The sequence below is a fragment of the Athene noctua genome, chromosome 2 (genome assembly GCF_965140245.1).
Source record: "Athene noctua chromosome 2, bAthNoc1.hap1.1, whole genome shotgun sequence".
NCBI classification, from domain to species: Eukaryota; Metazoa; Chordata; class Aves; order Strigiformes; family Strigidae; genus Athene; species Athene noctua.
The window spans coordinates 54,924,178-54,949,700 of record NC_134038.1 but is presented as its reverse complement, the minus strand read 5'-3'; the positions used below and the strand labels follow the sequence as shown (position 1 = coordinate 54,949,700).

Genomic DNA, 25,523 nt, shown 5'->3' with positions numbered 1-25,523 from the left:
GAAATCGCAGGTATAAATTCCTCAGCATTTGAACCTTTGAAAACTAGAATACTGTGATAAAGTCCGGTGTCGCTGGAGCCTGTTAGCAGGGCTGTTAGCTTGTGGTGAAAGCGGCGCTCCCCGAAATGTCAGGCAGCGGGGCTGTTGCCGAGAGGTAATTAGGAGCAATTAGCCGGTCTCCCTGCTGGGCAGGTCTCTGTTACCTCTCTCCGCTTTGCCCTTCCGCCTGCTGCCGCTGCGGGGCAGCGGCTTGTGGCGGCGGTAGTTCCCCGAGAGCGTGTCCCCGCGGCTGTGTCTGCGTGTCCGTTCCGTGCGGGCGGTGCGGTGGAGGCGCGGGGCCGCGCTGCGCCCCGGCCCCCCCGCCCCGCCGCATTGTGGAGGGAGGGACCGCGGCCCAACGCCGCCGCCGCGCGCGGCCGGGCGCTGTCCGGGGTGCTGGGCCGGGCGCGGCGCTGAGCGGAGCCGGGCGCTGTCCGAGGTGCGGGTCGGGCGCTGTCCGAGGTGCGGGGCCGCGCCGCGCCCGGCGGCACCATGGTGTTCGCTCCAGGTAAGGGCGGCCGCTTCCCCGGCTCGGCCGGGGGCGCCCAGCGGGAAGGCCCCGACCGTGCCGGAGAGCTACTCCGGGGGCTGCGGGGAGGGGGTAGCGGCCGGAGCAGAGCTGCACCGGGCAGAGACGGGCGGCTTCCGAGAAGGTGGCTTGGCTTAGGAGGTGTTCAGCTGTGGAGCCGGAGGTTATGAGGGTCACCTCTGTGGTTCCTGTCAGGGACAGGAGCCTCCTATACATGTATGCGGGGGACGGTGCTTGTCAGACTGCACAAAAGGGTGAGGAGGGGGGATGTGGCCTTGCAGTCACCGGAGAGTGAGTGTCTGTATCCCCCAGAACCCACACTGGTGGCTGCCAGTGGGACGATCTCTGCAACTTGTGGACATATTTTGCAAATTTTCCTTCCCCACCCACTATGTATTTAAATGGAAGAGAACAAAAACTTTGTTCTGTTCAGTTTTTACTGGAACAAAATTGAAGACTTCAGCAGGAACTTGTGTCTAATGCAATACCTCACTTTATAAGGGTGCAGAATCTCTGCTGTGTAATATATATGTGCTGCACCATAGAAGAAAGGAAGCCACAGAGAATCTGCATTGGGCTTGGTACATTCTGCTTGGAAATAGGCAGTTTGCTGTTCAGAAAGGGATGAGAGACCCAGTAGCTCCAGGATATAAGTGTAAGTCATGCATAATATCTTCTGTAGTGAAATGACTTGGAATTAGCTTATTTAAAGATGTATAATTGTCAGTAAAAATATTGGGTTAATAGAAATGGGGAAAGTAAAGGCTGCAGCTTGACAATGAGTAACTATTAATACCTCTGTTTTACAAAGCTAACAGAAGTTTTGTCTTCCTTTGAAATTCTATCTCCAGTCTGTGAAGGGGTAAGAGTCCAAAAGCTTTATACCTTCATTGAAAAAAATTGTCTTGGGGTTGACTTTGCTAACTCAATAACTCAACAAAGTCTGTTTTTCTGAGAAACTAATATCCTCTTTCAACAATCAGAAGTTCATTTTGTCTCTTTAACTGCCCGGTTGCTATCTACTTTGATACTTTCCTGTACACCATGTTCTGAAATTGGGACCAAGTTATTTATCTTAATAGAACCAGGCACTCTTTTTTGTAGTACACCTTTCAGTATCAGTGGCTCTTTTCTGAACTCCTTTTATCTGACAGTCTGTCACCATTAACTGTACTCATTTTTTGAAGTGCACCATGGGACTGGAGTACAGCAGGAAGAGATTACCTCTAAAATAATGAAAACATGCTTATTTTCCTCAAAGGCTGACAGTGAACAAGCCCCAAATCTCATTAGTAACTACATGAATTGTTCTTTTCACAACTCTAATCCATAAAGAAAAAAAAAAAATCTGTCTTGTATAGTCATTTTTTTCTGTCTGCTTTCAGTCAAAGAAAAGCCCATGGTTTCCTTGAAAATGTTGTCATACCATACATGGGGTACGTAAGTGGGAGTTTGCAAAAGAGATGATAAAGTAATCAGAGGGTCTTGGCAATCTCTTGTATTCAGACAGAGCAAGTCTGGGTTGATTACTTTTTCTTTAATCCCTTTTCTTCATGATCATCAGCCCTGGCCTGGCATTATCTCTTCTCCAGATACTTTAAAAAACCCCCCCCAAAACAGGGTTTTGTACATCTTTAGTGTCTTCATAGTACTTAAGGTTATATGATATAGGCTTTCTGTAAGTTTACTAAGAAATGGAGTTCTGTTTCTTGAGTCAACTTTCTGATTTTATCTCACTGTGATGAATGACCTTATTTTCCAGTTCAGTTGGGGGGGAGGGGAGAAAAATATTTGTCTAACTATAAATGGTTAGGCTCAGAATGATAAACATCCTTCTGGGAGGATGGTGGAGAAAAGAAAAGAAAAACAACAACCACAAGGAAATTCTTCCAGAAAAATAATAGAATCTGTTTATCTGAAGATAAAGATAAGACTTTGCCTGTAAATATGCTGATGCTCTCTTCCTTAAGGTAGCGGATACATTATTGCAGAGCACTGAATTATCGTGCTATGGTTATCAACTTTTAATTAGAAGCAGCTTATGAAGTTTAAATATACTTTTTAAAAGGTGAAGCCAACTGTTGACTGAATAGTTTCCTCTTCAGCTCATTTCCCTAAATCTTAAAACCAGCTACTATGTAAAAAAACACCCAACCCAACACCTCCCACCAAAATCCCACAAAAGAAACAAATAAGTACCACCACCACCACATCCCACCCCCAAAACAGGCCTGGATATTACTGAGCTAGATAAGTCAAAATTGTTACAAAAAGGCTGCTATTTCATGTTCAAAACCGGACTTTTTGCCTCACTCTAGACAGTATGTTGCTATTTACAGGTATGCACAAAGCTACTATTCATATGTGATCTTTCTTCATACCCAGTTCAAATTAACTTTGAGTCTGTTCCAGAAAAAGGAACTGAAAAAAGTGCGTTTTTCCTTACTTGGTTTAATTTGACTGGGTCTTCATTGCACTTTTTTATACTGGCTGGCTGATGATAGGCTGCTGTATAGGAAATGCAATGCAAACTCTATGAGATCCCTGGAAGCTCATTTTACCTGGATGATTCCGACATGATGTGCTACCCTTACAACAGGGGGTGATCCATATGATGAAGTGCAGATAAAGTACACATTGCAAAATTTAGCTTCTGTACTTTTCCTGAATTGAACTGCTTTAGGCAGCCTGAGAAGTAGTCAAAAAAAAAAGTATTACTCTTTGTCAGATATAAGGATGGAAATACGCAGGGGACTGCAGTAGAGAAACATGAAAATTGAAGGGTTTGGATTTGGTCAAAAAACAAAGAGAAGTTGTCATTGAAGTGGCAGATTTTCTTAGGACACTTCAGAAGATAGTGTATTCCAGAATTTAAAAAATATCACAACCAAATTAGCTTATAAAAGATTGATAACTATAAATAATTGCACAAATTAAATAAATATCTGTCCTTGTAAGGTGAGTTGTAGAACAGGTAAATGTTTTAATATTATCAGCAAAAACTATAGAATGTGGCAAGCTTTCTTCTGTTACCACATCATTAGTTTACAAAGAAGTGATCATTTTCAGTATCAGGCTATCTGCTCAATAATAATCTTATTTTTTATTTTTAAAGGAATGTGTAAGGTTTAACAACAATTTTAAATGTTACTAATCTATATCATACTACTTCACAAATAACTTTTTGTTACTTTTCCCCAAAATTACCTTGGCCATATTCCATGCTTATTTTCCCTAAAACTCTTTCAAGTCGAGAGGTAAAATAAAATTTAAAATAATACTGTTTACTTCTGACTTGCCTGAATAAGCAGGATACAAGGGTGTTTTTCATGCTCCGAGGATTTTTTTTTCTGATTCTGTTTTGCACATGAGTCACTCAAACACTTATGTCTTAGACCTTTGCCCTTATATGTATGTACTGATAGAGCACAAAGATGGCCTGCATTTTTAAAAATAGCTTGAGAATAAAGTTAGAAACCAGTTAAGGATATTTGAACTACTAATGGGTTTTCTAAGGAACTCTCACTAGAGTATCATTTCAGGGATTATTTTAGTATACTTTGAGAATTTTACTCTGTAATGTTAGACCATAAAAAATTATCAAATTATAGAGTCTCGTCATTGCAGGCCATCATTGTTTCACCCAGTCAGTACTGTACAGAGCTGTGTTTGTTTGAATAGGAATTTGTAGTTTTGGCTAAATAATATTTTTCAGAAAGGAACTGGGTTTGATCTGAGTACATCAAGAAATATTGCAACATTTACATTGTCAGCTTGTTTCAGCATCTGAACTCTCCCATCCTTTAAGCTTCCATCTACTTTGAATTGTGTAATTCCATCTTTCAGGTGAATCCTGTTATTTTTCAGTGTAATTTGAAGTATTCCTTCTTACCTGACATTTTCTCTACAACTAGGAACACACAGGCTTTACTCATGACCCTGCAATCCCAAAAGAAGGAGGAGGAGTAGGTAGAACTCATTTTTGTGTCACTGTTTTTATGTAAAAAAAAAAAAAAAAGAAAAAAGATGTGTGAACACACATAAAGTTTAAAGATAGACATTAGAGAAGTCAGAATATTCATGGCTCAGCACCTTTTTCTTACAGTAGCAACGCCAATAGCTTTTCAACTAGTTTTTCAGCAGCACAGCTGTTCTTAACATTTTTAAGCTAGGAGCAGTACAGCAGACTTGCATAATGACACTGAAGATCAGAAGCGCATCCTGGACCAAACATTTTAGGAATCTCATTAAACTGCAATTGAAGACTTAGCAGCTGCACACTGAAACAGATGTGTTTGTTTGTCTGAATAGTCCTGATCTCTAGTGGAAAAGTTGGGAAGGCAACAAACCTGTTGTGCTGCAGGGTGTGAAGACATGAAATTTCTTTGCTATCTTTTTTTTGGGGGGGTTGATTATAGAGTAAGAATTCTGTGGAGAACCCTGTCCATAATGCACAGATCAAGATCGTTAACAGAATGGACCTGTTAATGTATGGAAAAATTGCTACAAATAACTTTTTCTGAAGATAACCTGTTCTGTTATATGCCCAGTGTTTGCACAGTGTGTGGTACTCTAGAGCTCTGAGTTATGAAGTGCCTTTCACCCACAAGAACAATTGTAGTAAGGCAGGGCACAGTCCCTGTCCCTGTTAACTGCTGTGCTACATTCTGCCAGTGTTCCAACTTCTGCAGTACCACCCCACCCCCCAAGTTATAATAACATAGACATGTAGGATTCTTTCTTATGAGCTTAGAGTTGACAAAGACAATGTCATGTACATAATTCAGAAGCTACAGGCAAGACTGTTTTTCAGATCTTATACAGTCTGATATAATGGTTTCCTTGTCTCCCCAGAGGGACCTGGGGGTGTTGATTGACAGCCAGCTGAACAGGAGCCAGCAGTGTGCCCAGGTGACCAAGGCGGCCAATGGCATCCTGGCTTGTGTCAGCAATAGCGTGGCCAGCAGGGACAGGGAAGGGATCTTACCCCTGTACTCTGCACTGGTGAGGCTGCACCTCGATTCCTGTGTTCAGTGTTGGGCCCCTCACTACAAAAAGGACATTGAATGACTCGAGCGTGTCCAGAGAAGGGCAACGGAGCTGGTGCAGGGTCTGGAGCACAGGTCGTATGAGGAGCAGCTGAGGGAACTGGGGGTGTTTAGTCTGGAGAAGAGGAGGCTGAGGGGAGACCTCATCGCCCTCTACAGCTACCTGAGAGGAGGTTGCAGAGAGCTGGGGATGAGCCTCTTTAACCAAGTAACAAGCGATAGGACAAGAGGGAATGGCCTCAAACTGCACCAGGGAAGGTTTAGACTGGATATTAGGAAGCATTTCTTTCCAGAAGGGGTTGTTGGGCATTGGAATGGGCTGCCCAGGGAGGTGGTGGAGTCCCCATCCCTGGAGGTGTTTAAGAGTCGTGTTGACATAGCGCTGAGGGACATGGTGTAGTTGGGAACTGTCAGTGTTAGGTTAGTGGTTGGACTGGATGATCTTCAAGGTCTTTTTCAACCTTGATGATTCTGTGATTCTGTAATTTGTGATGGCTGGTATGAGTATGCAGGCCCCATGCCCCTTAAATATATCTGACTGAATGTATCTGCAGCTACAAGCTCTCAACAATACTTCAAAGTGTTTGCTGCCTTGTAGGAAGAAATTATATAGGAGGAAATTCCTTGTTCCTTTTTGCTGAGGAAAAATTGTTTCTTGTGCTGACCTCTCCCCAGTGACACATTGGTCTTTCCCCTGCTGTGAAACTCCACTAGCAGATCTCATTAGTGAGCTGAAAGAAAAAGTTAATTTATAGGTATTCAGAAATGTGATAAAATTAGGAAGCTTAAAAAGTAGTCAGCAGTCCTAGGTGCAACATTTCTTTACGATCAACATAGTCTTAAAAACTGCCACAGAATTTTCTTTTTCAAATTATTTTTAACATAACTGAAGGCTTAAACAAGTGAGGCTGGCACCTTTCACTTGCGTATCACTGGGCTGAATCCTATTCAGGTTAGCAGTGAAAAGAGTTCTGTCTTCACACTGGCTATGTAGTGGCCTGTATTGCAGGAGTTGCTCATAGTTGGGGGATGGTGGTAATGTCATACAGTCATTATTAAGATCCTTACTAGCGCTGTGTATGGGATCCATGTACTGAGCAGGAAAATCAAACAGTGAATGTGTAAAAAGAATGAGTTACACTGACCTCTGAGGTTTGTCCCTCCAAATCATTATTCTTCTAGATTAATTTCTCTGTTGTACTTGTTATAGACATAAACAACATGATTCCAACCTTGTAAGCTTTATCATGATAATGGAAATTAAATGCACTCACTGTAGAATAGATTTATTCCTATACCTTCAATCTTGTCTGTTAAGGTTTTTATTAAGGACACAATTCATGGTATTAAGTTTACAAATACTAAGTTAAGCAAAAATTCTTGGCAAGCAACATATTAATAATTTCTTTATAGGTTTCCTGAAATTATCTGAGTACTGGTTATCCATTTATAGCATGTTCTTTCCCTAATAATTTGCAGGCTCCTGCAGAACAAGATTTATTATTTTTTAAGGGATTGCAATTGGAGCAGAATCTTTACTGATGTTAGCAGAAATGACAAGCTGACCTGAATAGCCATAAATGCTCGGGTTCCTTTAGAATACCTTGCCAGGGAAGTCAGGGTAGGTGAGCTCTGTGCTGCTGTCATTTGACCCTGCAAATGCCTGTAGTCATGTTATCAGAAGATGCTGTCTTCCTTCTTCAAGAGAGTCTGCAATTTTCTGCCTGAAGAAGTAAATTGAGCCATATTCTACTCAGATATCTTTTTTCTAATGGTAAGGCAAATATAATCTCCTGTGGATTACTTACATTTGCTTCACTTTGTAGTATGCATATTTGATATGATAACACTGTATTTTCTTTCTTTGATCAGCGAATCCACTCATCATTTATCAGTACGGAGGGGGTGCACATCCATTACTATTACTGATAAATACTTGCAGATTGACATTACAGTTTGTTCTGAAGTACATTTTCTTAATAGAGTGGAAAATATTTCTCTTGGAAGTTAAGAGAATTAACTTCAAGAGGGGAAAACAGCATGCCATGGCATCCTGTTGCAAACAGAGATTTCGTCAAGATTACAGCTATGAAAAAACCCTGGTTTTTACCCTTTCAAAGTGCAGTTTAAATTTGTATAATCTTTGATTCACTTTCTCTTGTGTATTTGTGTATATACATACAAACATATAAAATCTCAGCCTCAATTACTAATAGCCTTGTGTACAGCTTTCAAATTCCGCTCACATTCTAAAATAAGCAGGAAAGTTTCTATACTCTTTTGTACATGTGCAAATACAAGGTTTGGGGGCGGGAGTGTTCTGGTTTTTTTAAAGATGAGGAAGGGCTTTAGAGATAAGGAAGGGCTCTGCTTCAGCTGAGGTTTAACTAGACAATTTCTGAAATTAGGCTCTCAATAAATTGAAATGCATCTTAAATATAGCAGAATGTTTTCACTGATTTGCTGGCTTTTGACAGGTTACATAACCTGTTCCCTATTTTCTTCACTTAAGAAAAAAAAAAAAAACAGGTTCAGATATTGCAAATATTAATTAACCTGTACATAGTTCTTCAAGACCAAAAATGATAAAGCATTGCAGCTAGCAAAATAAACCTTCACTAGTGGAATATGCTCCCCTTGAAAACTTACCTTGCGCTTACGCTATGCAGTGGTGGGTAACAAAAGTCTTCTAACACCTAGCAAAGCTAGGTATTTCAGTACAAGGGTTTTGGTACAGATTCAGAAGCCTACCTTTCTGTGCTTTATGTTTTCTTTTTGGCTAGGAATCTCTGAGCACCTAACAGTAGAAAATAGAAGGCAGAGGGAGTTAGATGACATATGGGTCACCTGTATCTGTGCCATTGGACCTCTCCCTTCATGGGAGAAGCACAGCATTTGGTGCAGAGTGATTCCTTATTTCAGTATTTGAAGTGTGTTCCCTAAAAAAAAAATGGTGAAATTGTACAGATGAAGAGAACTGAAGTTTTTCATTAACTTCGGAGCAGCTGGTCCCAGATGCTCTTTAGGAAGTATCTTATTTTTAATACACAGAACTCTAGCCTAGGAATTAAAAACCCTTCTCTGCATTAATGTTAGTTTACAGAATTAGATCCAGAAATTTTCCTTCTGGGACCAAAATCTGAGTATCATGCCTATGGGTTTCCTTGTGGCAGAATTTTCAGTGACTACTACTTTGAACTACACCAAGTCTTCAAAGCTGGAAAGACAGAGTCCTTAAGGAGTGAATTTGTTGCTATATGTGAAAATATCAAGAAAATATATGGATTGAAATGTATAATCTGTTTTTAGTTAATCTTATTAAAGTATGGCAAGAATAGATAATGTATCTAGATTCCAACAACCTCTTAATCTAATAAACTTTGGAAGCTTCATTTTGGGTGGCATATTTCAAATAGTATTAAATGATTCACTGGAGTCTTTAAAAAGATAACTGTTATATAGCAAACAAACCAAAGAGATTTCCAGATATTTTCTTTTAAGAAAGCAGAACTCAATGGGAAAAAAAAAAAAAAAAAAAAAAAAAAAGTTTACGAATACTCAGTTTAGATACAGCTAATGTCTGGATAAAAAAGGCACCATGAAGTATTACTCTGGAGATATTATTATGTCCTTAGAAACAGCCTATCTGCATTTCTGCTCTTGTTCTTCACCCTTCCATTCATCCTGGATTTGTGTTCAGAGCAAGGCTGTTCTTGCTTCATTCTTATAATTCGTTTTGAAGAGCAAAGTAGTCTGTGCTGGCCCCCTTCCTGATACGTTTCCTATTCTGTGCTGGTTGCATGACATGAGTTAAGGAATGAGATTAGGGCAGAAAATATAACTTCACCAGTTTTCTAGTGAAAGTGGGTGTTAAAATTCCCTACGCACCACAGGTTAGGGAATTGGAAAAAAATTACAATCCTACATGAAAGTACTTTTAGCTATTCTGATACATTCAGTGTCGTCCCTTCTTCCTCAAAGATTCAGGGCAACTGAGTATTGCCCTCTAATACTTGATCAGTCAGTACTCCGCAAGGCTCTGTTTAGAGCATGAGAAACAGTATTGGTCAGAATTAACTCTAAGACAGTTAAGAATGTATTTCTTATCTTTTTTTTTTTTTTTTTTTTTTTAATTAAATTTAAAACGTCATTGTAGGACCTTTTTATGAGGTCTCTGAACTGGCATCATTACCGACATTGAGGGTCTCTAATCCTGAAAATAGCTTAATGGCACTCGTGCATGAAGTTGGGTTTGTGTATATGTGTTGGAAAGCCTTCAGCCCTGGCTGACTGCCCTGTCCATTTGTTCTGGATGTAATTAACATGACTCATCAACATTTCCTGATTATGGATGCTGTACAGCCTCATATTTTATATCTCTTCTTCAAATTAGGATTCTAGTGCTGAAATCTTAGCACCAACCTATAAAATAAATCAGAGAAGGAGACTGCTTTAACCATTTCAATTCACAGGTTACAAAATATTTGCCAGAAGCAGCTCACATGGAAGTTCTATGTGGTGGCTGGAAAGACAGAGATATGTCCTTGCCAAATGCCAATGGGGGAGGTTAAAGAACTGAACTTCATTCCTTGAAGTAGAAGAATATCAATACTGATGCAAAAAAATGTTACTAGCAATTACTACAACATATACACATACATTATGTCATTATAAACTTGCCAGGTTCTTCAGTTTTTCGAAAGATCTACAGTGTATAAACACAATTTAGGTAATACCCTGTAATTTTTTTCCATTAATACAGCTCCCATGCATCCATACTGGATCTTGTGATGAAGTCTTATCATCACAGTCTTGCTTAGACTTCTATTCCATTAAAATGTCATTAGTCCTGTGAGTTGAATTATAAAATTCACAGTAGTATTTTTCAATAGAATTGAAATAGATTTACTGAAGAGCAGTATTTTCATTGGCTTATTATTAATTTTTATTAATAGTGGGAAAAATAATTCTAATGTTGCAATGCTGCAGAAAACAGTATAATGGTTAGCTATTGCAATACAAAGCAATATATTGATAAAACAAACAGTAAATTTTGTGGTTAAAGGCTATACCTGCATAATCTCATGTAAAAATGAAGAAAGAATATTTGCTTCAAATATTTGCTTTCAGTTTCAGAAATTTTACATTAATTAAAATTGTAGGTAACGGGGGAATACATTTTGGGTAATTGTGACTTCTATATTGTTGAGAAGTTTGATTAGCGGAATTGATTTTTATTGTTAGTTTTAGATATGGTTAAGCTCACAGCTGTTTACACAAACAAATTTATTTTTCTGGAAGAACAACTTTAGTGGTATTATTAATTTTCTGGAATTAAACTGCATTTGTAATTCCTGTGAAGCAGAACATAAACTCTTGACCTCTGATGCATGGCCCCCTTCATGGAACCTGTCACATAATCTAAGCTGTTATCTTCAAATGCAGTATTTGTATTCTGTCTCAAGACAGAATGAGACCTAACCTTCAGAAAGACATGATGAGCTGCATAAATGTCACATGCTTTGAGGAAAGTTGAATTAAAATGAAAGGAATTTAATAAGATAAGCAATAACATCATACAGGTGAAGAAGCAAAAGGGATAACTGAGGGACAGTAGAAGTTTGCTGAGACTGGATATACAATCATGGTCATGCATGCTCATACATGACTAATGTCTTCTCAAAAGTTATGGGATAAATTATTTTTAGTCTATGTTCTCCAAGAGTCTAAAGTTCCTTCCTACCACAGCTCATTCACTATTCAGCCCCTGCTCTCTTTCCATATGAGAAACATTGCTTCTGCTTCCTTTTAAATCACTGATTCTGCACCCAATGAAAGGTGTCTCATTCCCCCATAGTTTATTGCCAGCACTAGTGGATCTGAGATGGGCTTGAATGTTTGCAAGGGCAAAGTCATGCCTGTGGTAGTTTAGCTTCACGACAGTATTCCAAACAGTCCTGTGAAAAGATATGGTTGAGAACTAAACTGCTGATTCAAACAAATGACCTGTTGTTGAATGTTACTTAGTAGGAGTGTTTATAAGGCATATTAAACTTAATGTGTAGCAAGCTAAAAGGGAAAAAAGCCCAGCGGATATCAACAGAAAGTGCAGGAGACTACTTTGATTGCAGGCTGGAAAGGAAGTGACTCAGGATACTTTGAAGAAAGTGTAATGCATAAATGAGCATGTGCAACTAGAGTGAATAAATGGTCCATGTGCAACTGGAGTGAAGCTCTTCAGGATTTAATCTGTGCTATATGTTCTTTCTCTATAGCTATCATTTTCCATTTATACTTTTCTAGGTATATTCTACAGTCCAAAAATATCACAGAGAATGTAAAGACTCCCACACAAGATGTTTTTGGATTTAAACTAATATTAGTTCTAGTAATTGGAATGAAAACTTGGAGTCTACTTAAAATGCTTTTATTTTTTTTTCCAAACTGCTAGCATATTTTTCTTCATGGGGAACATCTTCAAGCAAGGCAAGGGAATTTCAAGGTACTGATACTAGCGCTAGTTTTAAATGAAAGTGGAATATGTGACTGATTCCTGCAGTCAGTCTAAGATTTTGAGGTTTTTAAATCTCTCAAGCTGTACTTTAAATTGCAGAACCAAGCTGGAGTTTGCAAATTACTTTTCATCTGCTATGTTAGTGGCATAAAACTTAACAAGTGAAAGATAAGGTAATAAAAAAATGCTAAAGAGGATTTATTATGTCTTAATGATAAAATTGCTACCTTTCATTTAACATCACGAAACCTGGATTTTTCAGTTCTCTATTTACAGAATTAGGGTGCTGGGTTCCTGTATAAATCAGGTGAGCATTTAAAGATAGAGAATAAGTAGGAAAGATTTTCTGACATCAAGAGAAAATAGTAGTCATTAGACAAGGATAACTAATAGGCAGAATGCTGTTTCTGCTATCCTGCAAGTATTTCCCAGCAATTACTTCAAGTGACCTTTTGTCATGGAATTTTAATTAAGTTAGTTATTCTTCAAATCTTAAAAGAATTGTAGCTAAAAATTAATTGTATCTTATTACTCTAGTAGCTCATACTTTGATTAGATAAACATCAGGTAAAGTCTAAGTAAAGACAACAGGAGTGATGTCTCTGTTTTACCTAATCGAAAATATGCAGTTCTTAAAATGTCTGATTAATTCTATAAGCACTCAAATTTCTGCCTTTGTTTATGTCCGTAGCAGTCTATTTCAGCAGGGTGGAGTGGTTTGATAGATATGTTCCAGCTTAGTCCCTTTGGGATCCTTGCATGAGTCATCTCTGCTTTCTGTAGTCAGTCCCTCTCTTCTTGCTCAGAGCAGGTCCAGCATATCAATAAATGAGCTTCTCAGAAAACAGCTTTGTGCCAACTGCTTTCCTTGAAATGAATAATTGGAAGAAGAGGACATAGTGGAGATACTATTCAGAGACTGCTGTTTACTCCTTCAGGAAGTGGAAAAATGGGTCTCACTGGCTAGAATCACAGGAATGCAGAAGGGTTGAGGTTGGAAGGGACCTCTGAAGGTCATCTTTTTCAACTCCTGCTCAATCAGGGTCACCTAGAGCCTTTTTCCCAGGATCATGTCGAGATGGGCTACCTGTGATGGGCACCACACACCCAGGGGAGCTGGATGTTTGTGTCTGACTGCTCAACATGTCTGGATCCTGGCTGGCAGTCCAGCTCCTACATGTAATGGTCCCAGTACAGGCTCAGACCTCTTCACAGTGTCAGATATTCTCCTCAAAAAGGGCTGTTATTTCCAGTGTTGCTTTCTAATTGAGATGATCAGCATGAATGGCCAATGGCCTCATTGGTCATGTCACCCCAGGCCAACAGCTTTGACTCTTTATGTTTCCAATGCCAGTTAGCTGTTGTTACCTGGGCTACACAGATGTAAAATTATTAAGATTGTGTTTGAGCTGGCTTATTTCCTTCCTGTGCATACCTAAACCATCAGAAGCAGGGCAGAAATAATCCAGAGGTTTTTGTTTTTCTGTTCTTGATTGGTTTTCCCAGCAAATAAAACAACCATCTAATGAGTTAGAGCTGGGCAGATGTAATCTACGTCTCATCTGAGTGGTGCTTTTAGGCAGGCATTGCTCCATGATGCACTCAGGTAAAAATTCACTGGAAAACTGTCCTTTTTTTAAACTGGGTGTTGGTGTGGATGACCTTCCCAGTATAAAAATATTTAATGTTCAGATTTTGTGGCAGTACATTTTAACAATAAATTCAGGGGGGTTTTATGGCTATAAGGGTTGGCAAATTTTTGGCATTTTCTATAACCTCATAGACCATACCACCATACTAATCTATATTTCCAATTTGTGCTTATCCATGCTTTTGTTAATATATTATCTCTGAACATCAGCTGAGTTGGCTGATCTTTTTCAGTCCAGCAAGAAGACTAATTTGTTGTATAATACAAAGTGAATACTTATTTGAGTAATAAATATCTGTACTTTACTGTTAAGTAGCATTGAATTTTATCAAAAATTCACTGTTTCAAGTGCTGAGGAGTGGAACAAACTGAATCAGGGAAGCTGATGGTGCCAAGAATTCAAGTGATTCCATTCAGTCAGCTTTTCCAGCTTAAACCATGTTTTCTAACTTTTTGTGGTTTTAACCTCTTAATTGTAGACAAACTTTGTTATCTCAGTACAGTTGCAGGGTTTTAAAAAAATTATTCACTTTCAATATAATTAAACCACATTTGTATTTTACTTTTATTCAGAACATGTATAATATGAGCATGATAGAAAAAAAGTATATTTTTTAAAGTATTTTCAAAGAAGCATGGGAGATAATGAAGTATTTCTTTTTTACCAAGTAAGCTGTGATCATTCTGCTGGTGGTTGGTTTAGGTTCACAGATCATTGAATCACAGAACCACAGCATGGTTTGGGTTGGAAGGGACCTTGAAGATCATCGAGTTCCAACCCCCTGCCATGGGCAGGGACACCTTCCACCAGACCAGGCTGCTCAAAGCCCCATCCAACCTGGCCTTGAACACTGCCAGGGAGGGGGCAGCCACAGCTTCTCTGGGCAGCCTGTTCCAGTGCCTCACCACCCTCACAGGAAAGAATTTCTGCCTTATATCTGCCCTCTTTCTGTTTACAATCCCTGTCCCTTGTCCTGTCACTACAGGCCCTAGTAAAAAGTCTCTTTCCATCTTTCTTACAAGCTCCTTTTATATATTGAAATGGCACAATAAGGTCTCCCCAAAGCCTTCTCTTCCCCACGCTGAACAGCCTCAACTCTCTCAGCCTGTCCTTAGGGAAAGTGCTCCAGCACCCTGATATCTTCATGGCCCTCCTCCACTTGAACAGGTCCATGCCTTTCTTGTACTGGGGACACCAGATCTGAACACAGCACTCCAGGTGGGGTCTCACAAGAGCAAAGTAGAGGGGCAGAATCATCTCCCTTGACCTGTTGGCCACACTTCTTTTTATACAGCCCAGGATATGGTTGGCTTTCTGGGCTGTGAGCACACATTGCTGGCTCATATCCAATTTTTCATCTACCAGTATCCCCAAGTCCATTTCCACAAAGCTGCTCTCAATACGTTCACCACTAGGTCTGCATTGATACTGGGGATTGCCTTGACCCAAGTGTAGGACTTTTTCCCTCTCCTCAAGTATCAGAACTTAGTAGTGTCTTTCTTAAGGTAAACAAGTGATTCTATTTTTTGTCTGTATCTTAAATTTCCTTGCAAAAAATTCATATAGAACACTGGAAATTTCTCACAGTTCCTCATGAGGACTTCTCATACAAGCAGCTGACCTTTAATACACTGTTTTATTTCTCTCAAAACATAATTCTTAATATATGGCTCTAAAATAGACAGTAAAATACAAATCCTGTTTAACGAAATACTTGAGCACAAGTCAATTATGAAATAAGTGAGATGAGTATCTTAAAAACCTTTTAAATCAAATCTAGTGATGTAAATAAGCACCTAGCCTAAGCATTTCAATTAGCAACTGAGTCTACATTTTGCTAAAAGACAATCACCTTACATTACCTTAATTCAGAATTATTTTTTTTTTTATTTCAAGATCAACTTTGAACATTACACAGCATTCTGTGTTGTCCTGCCAAATTGTCATTTGTGTTTGGAGTCAAAATACTTCCAAAGAGAAACCTCTTAACATAAACTACTTTTCTTCATTACCAAATGTCAGGAGTCACAGTACATTACTTTGTTCTTCAGATTTTAGCAGTTTGGCAAACCAAGGAAGTGTGACTTAAGAAATACATATTTGTCAGGTTGCTATAGATGGTGTTTTGTTTTGTTTTTGTTTTTTTCCTATTTTACCTATGACAATCTGAGCATTTTTTAATGCTTCTGCAAGTATTTTTGCAAATGTAGCTAAGGGTTAATAGACTTGACACCTGACAAAATGTCATACATTGAAGTCAAAATGGAATTTGATGGATGAGGGCTTTTAATCTGAAGGAAAAGTAAATAGAAATGTTAATGAAACAGCTTTTTCTTTGTATGGTTGTGAGGGAGTACATGTCAGGCTTGCAAAATGAAGTCCAATTGCCCATCCAGAAGCACAGTTCAAGTTTAAAAGGATGCGAATCACAGCTGGATGAGAAAATCCTCCTTCCCTGTCTTGCTACAAAATGCAGATGTGCTTGTTTCAGCTGTGAAACCACAGCTGTCCCCAGAGCTGGGAAGTGGGTAACTGAGCTGGATGACGCAAAGTCTCCACCTTCATTCAGTCCTGTAGTGCTGAGTACACAGTGGCACTTTCCACCCTACTTCATCATCTACTCTATTAGCAGGTTCCCTATATAATAACCTGTTCCCAAGCACTCTGTGGTTTTTGCTTAGTTGGTTTTTTTTCCTCCTGTTTTTCTGTCCTTCAGGTGTTTACAGAGTAGCCACAAATGCTTAGTTGCCTTTCTTTGTCATTTGGTTCTGGCAGGTGAGAAGCCAGGGACGGAACAAGATGAAGTTAAGCTGCAGAATGCCAGCAAGCAGATTGTGCAGACTGCTATCCTCCGAGCAGTGCAGCAAGTTTCCCAGGAGAGCCAGCAAAAGGAGAAGCGAACAAACAGCAGTACAAGCCTCCAGCTAGAAAGAGGAAAACTAACCAAGAAGCATGAAAAGAAGTAAAGGAGTGAGTTGGTTGTTTTCAGTCCTCCGGTCTGCAGTGTTTTCAGCCTTCTCTTTAGTATCAGCTGTATTGCTAGTGCAATGTTACTGTTGTAAAGCAAACCAAAGTATAATCACACCTAGACATAGGGTAAAGCTGCAATAGTCCTCAGCTGAGAAATATTAAGTGCATTAGATGACTAACTCCATATTATTCATGCAGTGCCTCTTAACAGAAACAATAACCGTAGCTATAAAGGTAGTTTCAAGCACAAGCTCTTATGATATGGACTTATTCTCAAAAGCTTGTTGTCAGTGCACTTTCATTTAAGTTCTGCGTGCAATGTCTGTGTCAGTTCAGCTGAACGGACTCTTCTCTGACTTACTGGGTTCACTGAAGCTGTCTTCACCGAAGAAATAGTTTACTGTTGAGTGTAGCAGAATGCTTTCAGGCTGCCTTGAAGCACGAGTTTGTACTTTGCTTTGATTAAATATGGACTGTGTGAAATGGCAGTATAAAGTAGCTTTGGTAAGTTCCGTGAACCAATTTTTTTTTTTTTTTTTCATCTTGGGAGAAAAAAAAAGTAGTCCAGTAAGACTGCTGTGACTGTGATCCATGACTGTGATCATAGACCTATGATCTATGTCTTTTTTAAAAGAAGTACTGAAGCTTTAGTCTACTTATTTGAAATACTTCTATACTTCTGCGTAGAAATCACTTGTGCCTCAACTATTCCTTTTAATTTTCTTGATATTGAAAGAAGAGAAACTGATGTGCTGATATGAACTTGCCAGCTTTTCCTTCAGTTTTGCAACTTTGCTGGGACTTGATTTATAGAAAGTGAAGACTGGAATGGCTTAAAAAAAGGGGTGGGTGGGTGTTGAATTTATTAATATCTTGAAGGATGGAAATATACTGTGTCTGAATTCTGTCATGGTAGATATTTCTCACCTGCTGGGCATAAAGTGACTTTAGATGTTTGCAATTGTTACATAGATTCACCTTAAATAGCACTGCTTTAAGCTGGTAATCCCGAATTTATCCTTTAACTGCTCTATATAGCTGAAGAAATCCATGATGTTTCTGAAAATACAAATTAAATAAATGTAGCTTTCACTTTTATGCTCCCTTACTGTAATGATGATTGCACTATTATACATCTGAAATGAATAACGATATATTTAATTCTAGAAATGGCTTGTAGCTGCGCTTCAACTGAATTCTTGAAGTAATGCACCTAGAAATATAGAGAAGCAGGTGCACAGGATCTGCAAAGGAGACAAACTTTCTTACTTGGTTTTCTACTCAGATGATTCTCAAAGAGACTTTTGTTGAAGTAATAGGCTATTACTTACTGTGTCCTACTGCTTGTGTTAAACAATTTCAGGATTTTTTCTTATGGCTGGAGGCTTAGTCATAAATACCCACATACTGTAATATTAAGCCTTTGAAATTTGCTTGGTTCCTTTTTTTTTTTTTTTTTTTGAATTTAACAGCACTGACTCATACCAAATAATCATTTAGCTCAATCTTCTTTCACTTAAAAAGACAAGAATTCGACATGGTTGAAGTTCTAAATCCTCTAATAATGAAAACTGACTTGGATTGCAAGTACACAGTTGGTTCACTTCTGGAAGTGACTGAAAGACACTGGGTGAAATTTTCCAGCCAAGCAAACTTTGAAAGGTGGAAGTAGTCTGGAGGCCTCTGTGTGTGTGTTTGTCATAATAGTATTTTTTTTACTGTTAGCTTTTTCATCAGTTGACCTTTGGTTGAGAGGTAGCCTTTTTCTAAGCACTCTTTGCATCTTCACTTTCCAAGAGCCTAAGAAAACTGATCATGAGTAAATGTTCAGTTCTGAGGCTGATGGGCAGGCAAGTCTAGTGGATGAGGCAGAGCAAGCCTGTTGTGAGAGACTCTGTGGTTCAAAATGGTGTTTGCCGTGGACTCACCTATAGTGCTGTAGAAAGGAGAGCTATAGAACAGCAAAATCCCCATTTCTTTGGGATCATTCTACTTTTTTTAACACTTTTTGTCTCCAGAAATTTGCAGTGTGTCTTTTTTTTTTATTTATTTGTGTTCCTGGTAATTATTTTAAAAATCTTCATATAGTTTGGAAACTTGTTTGCATGTCCATTTTTATTTTTTTTAATCATCATATTAGAAAAAGAGGAAGTTCAAAAGCTAGTGAATCCAGACTTCATATGATCTTATTCCATTCCTACTCCCACTATGCTCTTCTGCAATATCCCCTTACTGTCCTAGCCCCTTCAGAAACACTATTACTCAACCATTAAATTGTTGCAGGAGAATAATGGACTTGCACAACTCTATAAGAGTTACATCAAGCAAAGTTGTTTATTTTTCCAATATTATATACTTATGCTCTCGCCAAAGCTCTTACTTCATAATTAGCAAATCAGCAATTAGACAGCTATCAACCGTTTCTCCTGTCAGCATAAGACCACTAACACGCGCTGTGCAGACCAATCAACTTCTTGTTCATGCGCTGTTCTCACAGTTCAGTACTTTTCCACCGTTCAGTGTTGCAGCTGTCTGTTGTTTTTCCCTGCCACCTTGGCACAACTCAGCAGTTTCTTATCTTTCTTCCAAGGCCTGTTTCTCATCAAAGCCTTGCTGCTTCTCAGGGGCTGTGCAGAGCTGACTGGCCGATGTTGACTTGCCTGTCTCCCACATTAAATCATGTCCCATCATTTTCAGTGCTGTCAGGAGTATAATATCTCAGAAGGATAAAAATGGTGAGAAGCCTAACAGAGACTTGAGGAAGTTTTCTATGGTCTTCTATCAAGTAAAAACAAAAACTGTAGCTTTAATAACATAGTTTTTCCTGAGAGATAAATCACGCATCTCCTATCTATAGTACATATATTCCTAAATTAAGGCATGCATTTAGTATCTCCTATTGACAAAAGAGTGTTCTACACACCACTTGTAACCAGGATATGTAGTTGAGATCTGTACCGCATGTGAGAGAACTGCACAAAAGAAAACTTTACCCTTGGCTTGTTATATGCTTACTACATGGTGAAAGCGGGTATTTTTGGTATATTCACTGACAGATTATATTTTCTGCAGAAAATACAGACTATAGAAATTATTAGAGATGTGATGCAGGTCTGATTACAAATAAAAAACCTCTTAATATCTTACGTGCCTCTGGTTTCTCTTATCAAAAGGAGGGAAGCAATTTTCAGATTCACTAGACAATCTTATGAAGCAAGCAATGTGCTCATTAAGTTTGCAGTAATGACTGCATTATTCAGCACAATAATTCATATCTTAAAAGTACAAGACAAAATACTGCCTGTTGTATTTAAAACAAACTCACCACCTTTTAGCACTTATCAGTGGTAAGTAGAAGGATGCACAAACATATGAAAGTACATTTATCACAACTTTCATGAAGAAGAATAGGGAGCCTGTGGCTATCTGCACTGTGCTTGATATGTTTTCATTCAGGTTGATTATTATCTCAATTTAATACCACACTTGCTCTATTCTTTGTAAGGTAATCAAGCAGCAGTGCCTAAATGGAAATTCACTTGGCCACAGCAGGATGTTGTAAGAGATTACTAAATTTTCTGATAAATAAGTACTAAATTATTACTTTATAAAGTTTTTGGTTCTGCATGGTTACATTTGGAAGTCCCTGCTCTAAAATAAATTTTAAAAAATTCAATTATGACTTGGAAACAGCCATTTTAATTTTATCATTTCTGAAAAATAAAAGCATTCTGTGATAATATTATAGTTAAGATAGGAAATCCTTGAATATTTATTCAGTATTAAACAGTGCACATAAAAATCTTCCAGTCTCTACTCATGTTGTATCTCATTTTTTTTTATGACCTTTCTTAGTGTCTCAGAACGTAGTATGTCTACAATGGTAAGTATATAAAAATAGCTGTGTAACTCTTCTCTATATGACTACCATAAAATATGCTGCAGTTGTTCTTTAAATGTATGATAATATTAAATACAGGGGTTAATGTGTCATTACTGAAGGCTTTTCTAAAAAAGTTTAATTAGGGGAAAAGATAAGAAGAAGTAGAATAAATTACTGAAGGGATGTGGGATTCCCTCTAACTCTCTTGGTTACCCACTCAGGTCTGAGAAGAAATTAAATTAATGAAAACCTGAATATTGGCATAGCCTAATTTCTCTCAACAGGCTCCTGCAACACAGGGATCAACTTGTTCGAGTTTGTGGGAGTGAGAGGGAGAATCCGATCTGCTGGTAATGTCTTCCTCACCTGACACTCAGTGAGGAGCAAACAGCAGTACTGATGGAGTCTGGTTTCTAATGGATTTGTTTTCTCATTGTTGGCTTTTGGTGCTTCATGATAAGCCCTGATAGAACCTTTTTCCCTATTTTGGGTTTTCCAGAACAAAGGGATTCTCTGAGGCCTAATAGATTTTTATTTTGCACTGTTTCCTGCCTTTCAAGGGGAGCAGAATTAAAGTGTCTTTTCTCTACTTCCAGACTTCATTCACACAACCTGGTGGATTCACACAGGCTTTTGTTTTTAAAGACCACTGTATCTGCCCTGGTTTTAGTCAACATGATTAACAATTTCTTTAATCCTTAAGACTGAATGGACAAGCACACATACTAGCTGTGTGTGAGTGCTCTGGGGAACACCAAGAAATAGATACATATTTTAAATGCATTTGCTTCTAAGCTGTTCCTGTCTGCCAGGCAGATTTTCTTTGTTTAATTAACATAAGCAGCTTTTCTTTTTTAATAACTTTTCCTCCAACGACTTGCTACTTGGATTTTGTTATATAAGCTTGCTAGTTTTAACACTAAAACAACAGCAGTTCATGTTTATTTTGGGTTTGATTAGAACCCTTGAGGAATTACACATTCCACTGTGGTGTGGCTTTTGTCTTTTCTTTCACTAAAGGTAAGTAGCAACAATAAACAATGTTCTGAAGAAAAGAAAGTGGGGTTTTTTTGTTGTTGTGGTGGTGTTTTGTGTTGGCTTTCTTTCCCCTTCAGCTGTCTATAGCAGGATGCCACAGGGGGCAGATCATCACGAATCTTTCACATACGTTTGTGACAGTAGCTCAGTGTAGAACTTGTACTGAAAGAGAGAACATTAACTCTTATGCAAGCTGGAAACTGAACCCACCTAAGCTGATTCTAAAACGTTAGAGTAAGACACTCCTGGTAGCTTTAAGGAAGATGTTCCATGTGTGCTTTCAGAGTTGAAATCCATTTAGAAACACCAACTACTGAAGACTGTATTTGCTTGCTTTGTGATATGAGGTAAAAAATGAGCACTACTCTATTGTTCTGGAGACTTAAATGCTACCTCCTTCTGTTTACAGAAGACTTTAAATTGTGTCGATTGGCAGGGTGACCCATGTGCTCCCACCCTAGGGAGTGAATAGCTGCTATTCTTTGCATGCGTGCATTCATGTGTGCACATGCATCCCAGAAAGTTAACCCCCTGTCTCCAGTTGCTATAGTAGATGTGCTTGCCACATATTTGCTTAGTAAACATACCTCCTACTAACACTGTTTTCCCTCATTTCTTTCACATGAGACTGCTCATTCTGAAAATCCTCAGCTACAAGATGAAAGCCATCTGCTTCCAGAACAGGGAGAGTGAATAGAACAAATCTTTTTTGCCTCATTGGTGAGACATCGACCCTTTCCCACAGCTCATTGTATGTGATTATTTCCAAGGAGGACAACTGTGTCAGACAGTGCATACTTGCTCTCTCTTGCTGAGAGATTACCCATAAAGCAGCAATCTTTCATATTTCCTTCCAAGGCAAAATCTCTTCCTGGGACATGGTTTGCCCTGACTTGTTACAATTTACTAGGTCCAACTGACTTCAGATTTCCCATAGAACACATACCTGGTTTGATTTTTACCCAGTGTACTAGAAGAACAGACTTTCAGATCTGAGTATTGCAGAGGTGAAGATCTAACAGTTTGCTTGGTACTCCACCAGCTGATTAAGTTTATACATGGTAGTCCAGCAACCTTTAGTAAAATACGTTGTCAGTTCTTGTAATTTGTCCCATTCTATTTCCCAGAATTATAGATATTTTTATACAGCTGCTTTGTTTTACTGAGCATTAGACTTCCTAAATCTATAGACAGGAACAGGGAGTCTTGTTGTCCTCTTCTGTTTAGATCACTGAAACTTGCAGGGAACAAAGGAAGATGCACTGTTTGGGAAAATGACCCTCTCAGTGCTGAGCTGCTTTTGTGGCTCTTCTCTTGATTTCATATGTTTATGTTTTTTCGTGTATTCACTTCCAGACAGCAGTCAAATCAAGAGATCCACAAAACAGGTATCTGAGATACCCGAGGTGCAAGGACCTGGTGCACCCTTGCATCATCCTCGAGTTTAAAGAAATCAGCCGATGCCATGCTTCCCTTTGGCAACTGGATGAAAGAACACAAGGCTGCAACTTTCTGTGTTTCCTCAGCACTTGAGACACTGGGATGCCACCAAGTCAAGAGCTGTTTCAGCTCAGGAAGTACACAAACTCTTCCTTCTATTTGCTAAAGCCGTCCTCAAAGATCAGTGCCTGAGCCACATGACACCCTGCTTCATCATTAAGATCAGAGGATCTGGATGGATGAGAAAAAAGCATTTCTCAAGCCAGGCTCCAAGGAGTAAAACTTTGCAGAAGGCACGGGGCTTCTACCTGACCAGGAATATTCCTCCACCAGGAGGAGCAGCTGAACAAGTCCCTCGTATGGTTTATGCTGGCGATTTGTTTATTTGTATTTAATTAAAAAAAAAAAAGTCTGGAATTCAAGACCACTCCTCAGGATACCTGAACTCAGAAAAAACATTTTCTGCAAGGCCAAATTGGCACATCTGCTTCTGCAACATGACTTGTGCCTTCAGCCTTTTCTCCTCTTCCTTATAACTCAAGGAAACACTGGAGTCTACAAAATATAGTTAACCTCCACTGGTTGGGGGTTTTTTGCCTGCTTTTTTTACTCCAATTAACCTGTACTGTTGTCTCTCAAGGTCACCTTTTTCCTTGCTCAAAAAAAAAAAATGCTTGAGAAAAAAATATTGGATCAGTCCTGTAGTCCCTGTTTTAATCTGTGTTCTACCATATCTGAGAAAACATGTTTTTCCTTGATTTAGGTAAAAACCCCTGACATTACTGCATCTTTCATTCTTTAAACAGTTTTCCCTGTACCTGCTTCATGTGTAGAAGTAGGATTGTAGGCACTGCTGTCATGTTATGATTCTGAAGCTGCAAAAACTGCTGTATATCATATATACTAAATCCCTACTTATATGAAAAATCCCTTACTTTTAGAAATCAGATTATATAACTCCATCTGCCCTAGTAAGAACTAGGTTAACATCTATTTTCCCTGCTGGCAGGCTATAAGACTTTTTTTTTTTTTTTTTTTTTTCCCCCCACTTTCAAATATCTACATCTTAGTTTATTTACTTGATTAATTGGAAAGTTAAACATCCAACTAGGGAGCACAATGGGAGACTGAGAATTAGGATCCTAGCTAAGGTGAGGGAACTGCATGCAAAACTGATGATGTATAACTCCAGGATATGCTTGACCTGAGATTTTGAGGTACAGTAATAAACAGCTCTTAACAGATTATGATGTCCGGATACTAGCAGCTTTCAGTGTGCAGATGGTGATGCTGTCAGGAAATGTCAGCCTGTGGTCCCTAAACGTCTGTCACATTTCATTAGGGCGCAAAGATGACTCTCTTCTCTCCACCACTGAGGCTCAACAGCAGATAAAAAATAAGTTCTGCTGGTAATTGTGCCTTTCCTTATTATTTTTTTGTCCATTCATTTCACACAGGCACCCATATTTACAGAAGCAAAAAATGCTTCCACATAGGAATTTTCATGTTGTTCGTGAAAACAAAATTGTCATTATTCAGGGAGATGCCAAATGCTCTGCAGAAGATCAAAGCAACACAATTTCACAGAATCACAGAATTGTCTAGGTTGGAGAAGACCTTGAAGACCATCTAGTCCAACCATTGACCTAACGTTGACAGTTCCCAACTACACCAGATCCCTCAGCGTTGTGTTGACCCGACTCTTAAACACCTCCAGGGATGGGGACTCCACCACCTCCCTGGGCAGCCCGTTCCAACGCCTAACAACCCCTTCTGTAAAGAAATGCTTCCTAACATCTAGACAAAACCTCCCCTGGTGCAACTTGAGCCCGTTCCCTCTTGTCCTATCGCTTGTTACTTGGTTAAAGAGGCTCATCCCCAGCTCTCTGCAACCTCCTCTCAGGTAGCTGTAGAGGGCGATGAGGTCTCCCTCAGCCTCCTCTTCTCCAGACTAAACACGCCCAGTTCCCTCAGCCGCTCCCCGTACGACCTGTGCTCCAGACCCTGCACCAGCTCCGTTGCCCTTCTCTGGACACGCTCGAGTCATTCAATGTCCTTTTTGTAGTGAGGGGCCAAAACTGAACACAGGAATCGAGGTGTGGCCTCACCAGTGTCGAGTCCAGGGGTCAGATCCCTTCCCTGTCCCTGCTGGCCACGCTATTGCTGACACAAGCCAGGATGCCATTGGCCTTCTTGGCCACCTGGGCACACTGCTGGCTCCTGTTCAGCCGGCTGTCAATCAACCCCCCCAGGTCCCTCTCTGACTGGCAGCTCTCCAGCCACTCCTCCCCAAGCCTGTAGCGCTGCTGGGGGTTGTTGTGGCCCAAGGGCAGCCCCCGGCATTTGGCCTTATGGAAACTCCTCCAGTTGGCCTCAGCCCATGGCTCCAGCCTGTCCAGGTCTCTCTGCA

The 25,523-nt window shown here is 39.4% G+C and overlaps 1 protein-coding gene across 3 annotated transcripts; it reads left to right on the top strand.

The window, feature by feature from the left end:
- The first annotated feature begins 255 nt into the window (after positions 1 to 255).
- Positions 256 to 24,112, top strand: AKAIN1 (A-kinase anchor inhibitor 1). 3 transcript variants are annotated; one of them, XR_012633123.1, is made up of 5 exons: positions 256 to 547; positions 16,558 to 16,752; positions 20,608 to 20,635; positions 22,301 to 22,393; positions 23,030 to 24,112. XR_012633123.1 is itself a non-coding variant. In XM_074899146.1 (3 exons), exons 1-2 carry the CDS (start codon positions 532 to 534, stop codon positions 16,746 to 16,748), a joined length of 207 nt encoding a protein of 68 aa, XP_074755247.1. In that variant the 5' UTR covers positions 256 to 531; the 3' UTR covers positions 16,749 to 16,752; positions 17,920 to 20,520. The 3 variants fall into 3 exon arrangements, 2 of the variants coding, with proteins under 2 accessions (XP_074755247.1, XP_074755246.1); XM_074899146.1 differs by lacking the exons at positions 20,608 to 20,635; positions 22,301 to 22,393; positions 23,030 to 24,112 and adding an exon at positions 17,920 to 20,520; XM_074899145.1 differs by lacking the exons at positions 20,608 to 20,635; positions 22,301 to 22,393; positions 23,030 to 24,112 and having other exon boundaries at positions 258 to 547; positions 16,558 to 20,520.
- The last annotated feature ends 1,411 nt before the right edge of the window (positions 24,113 to 25,523 follow it).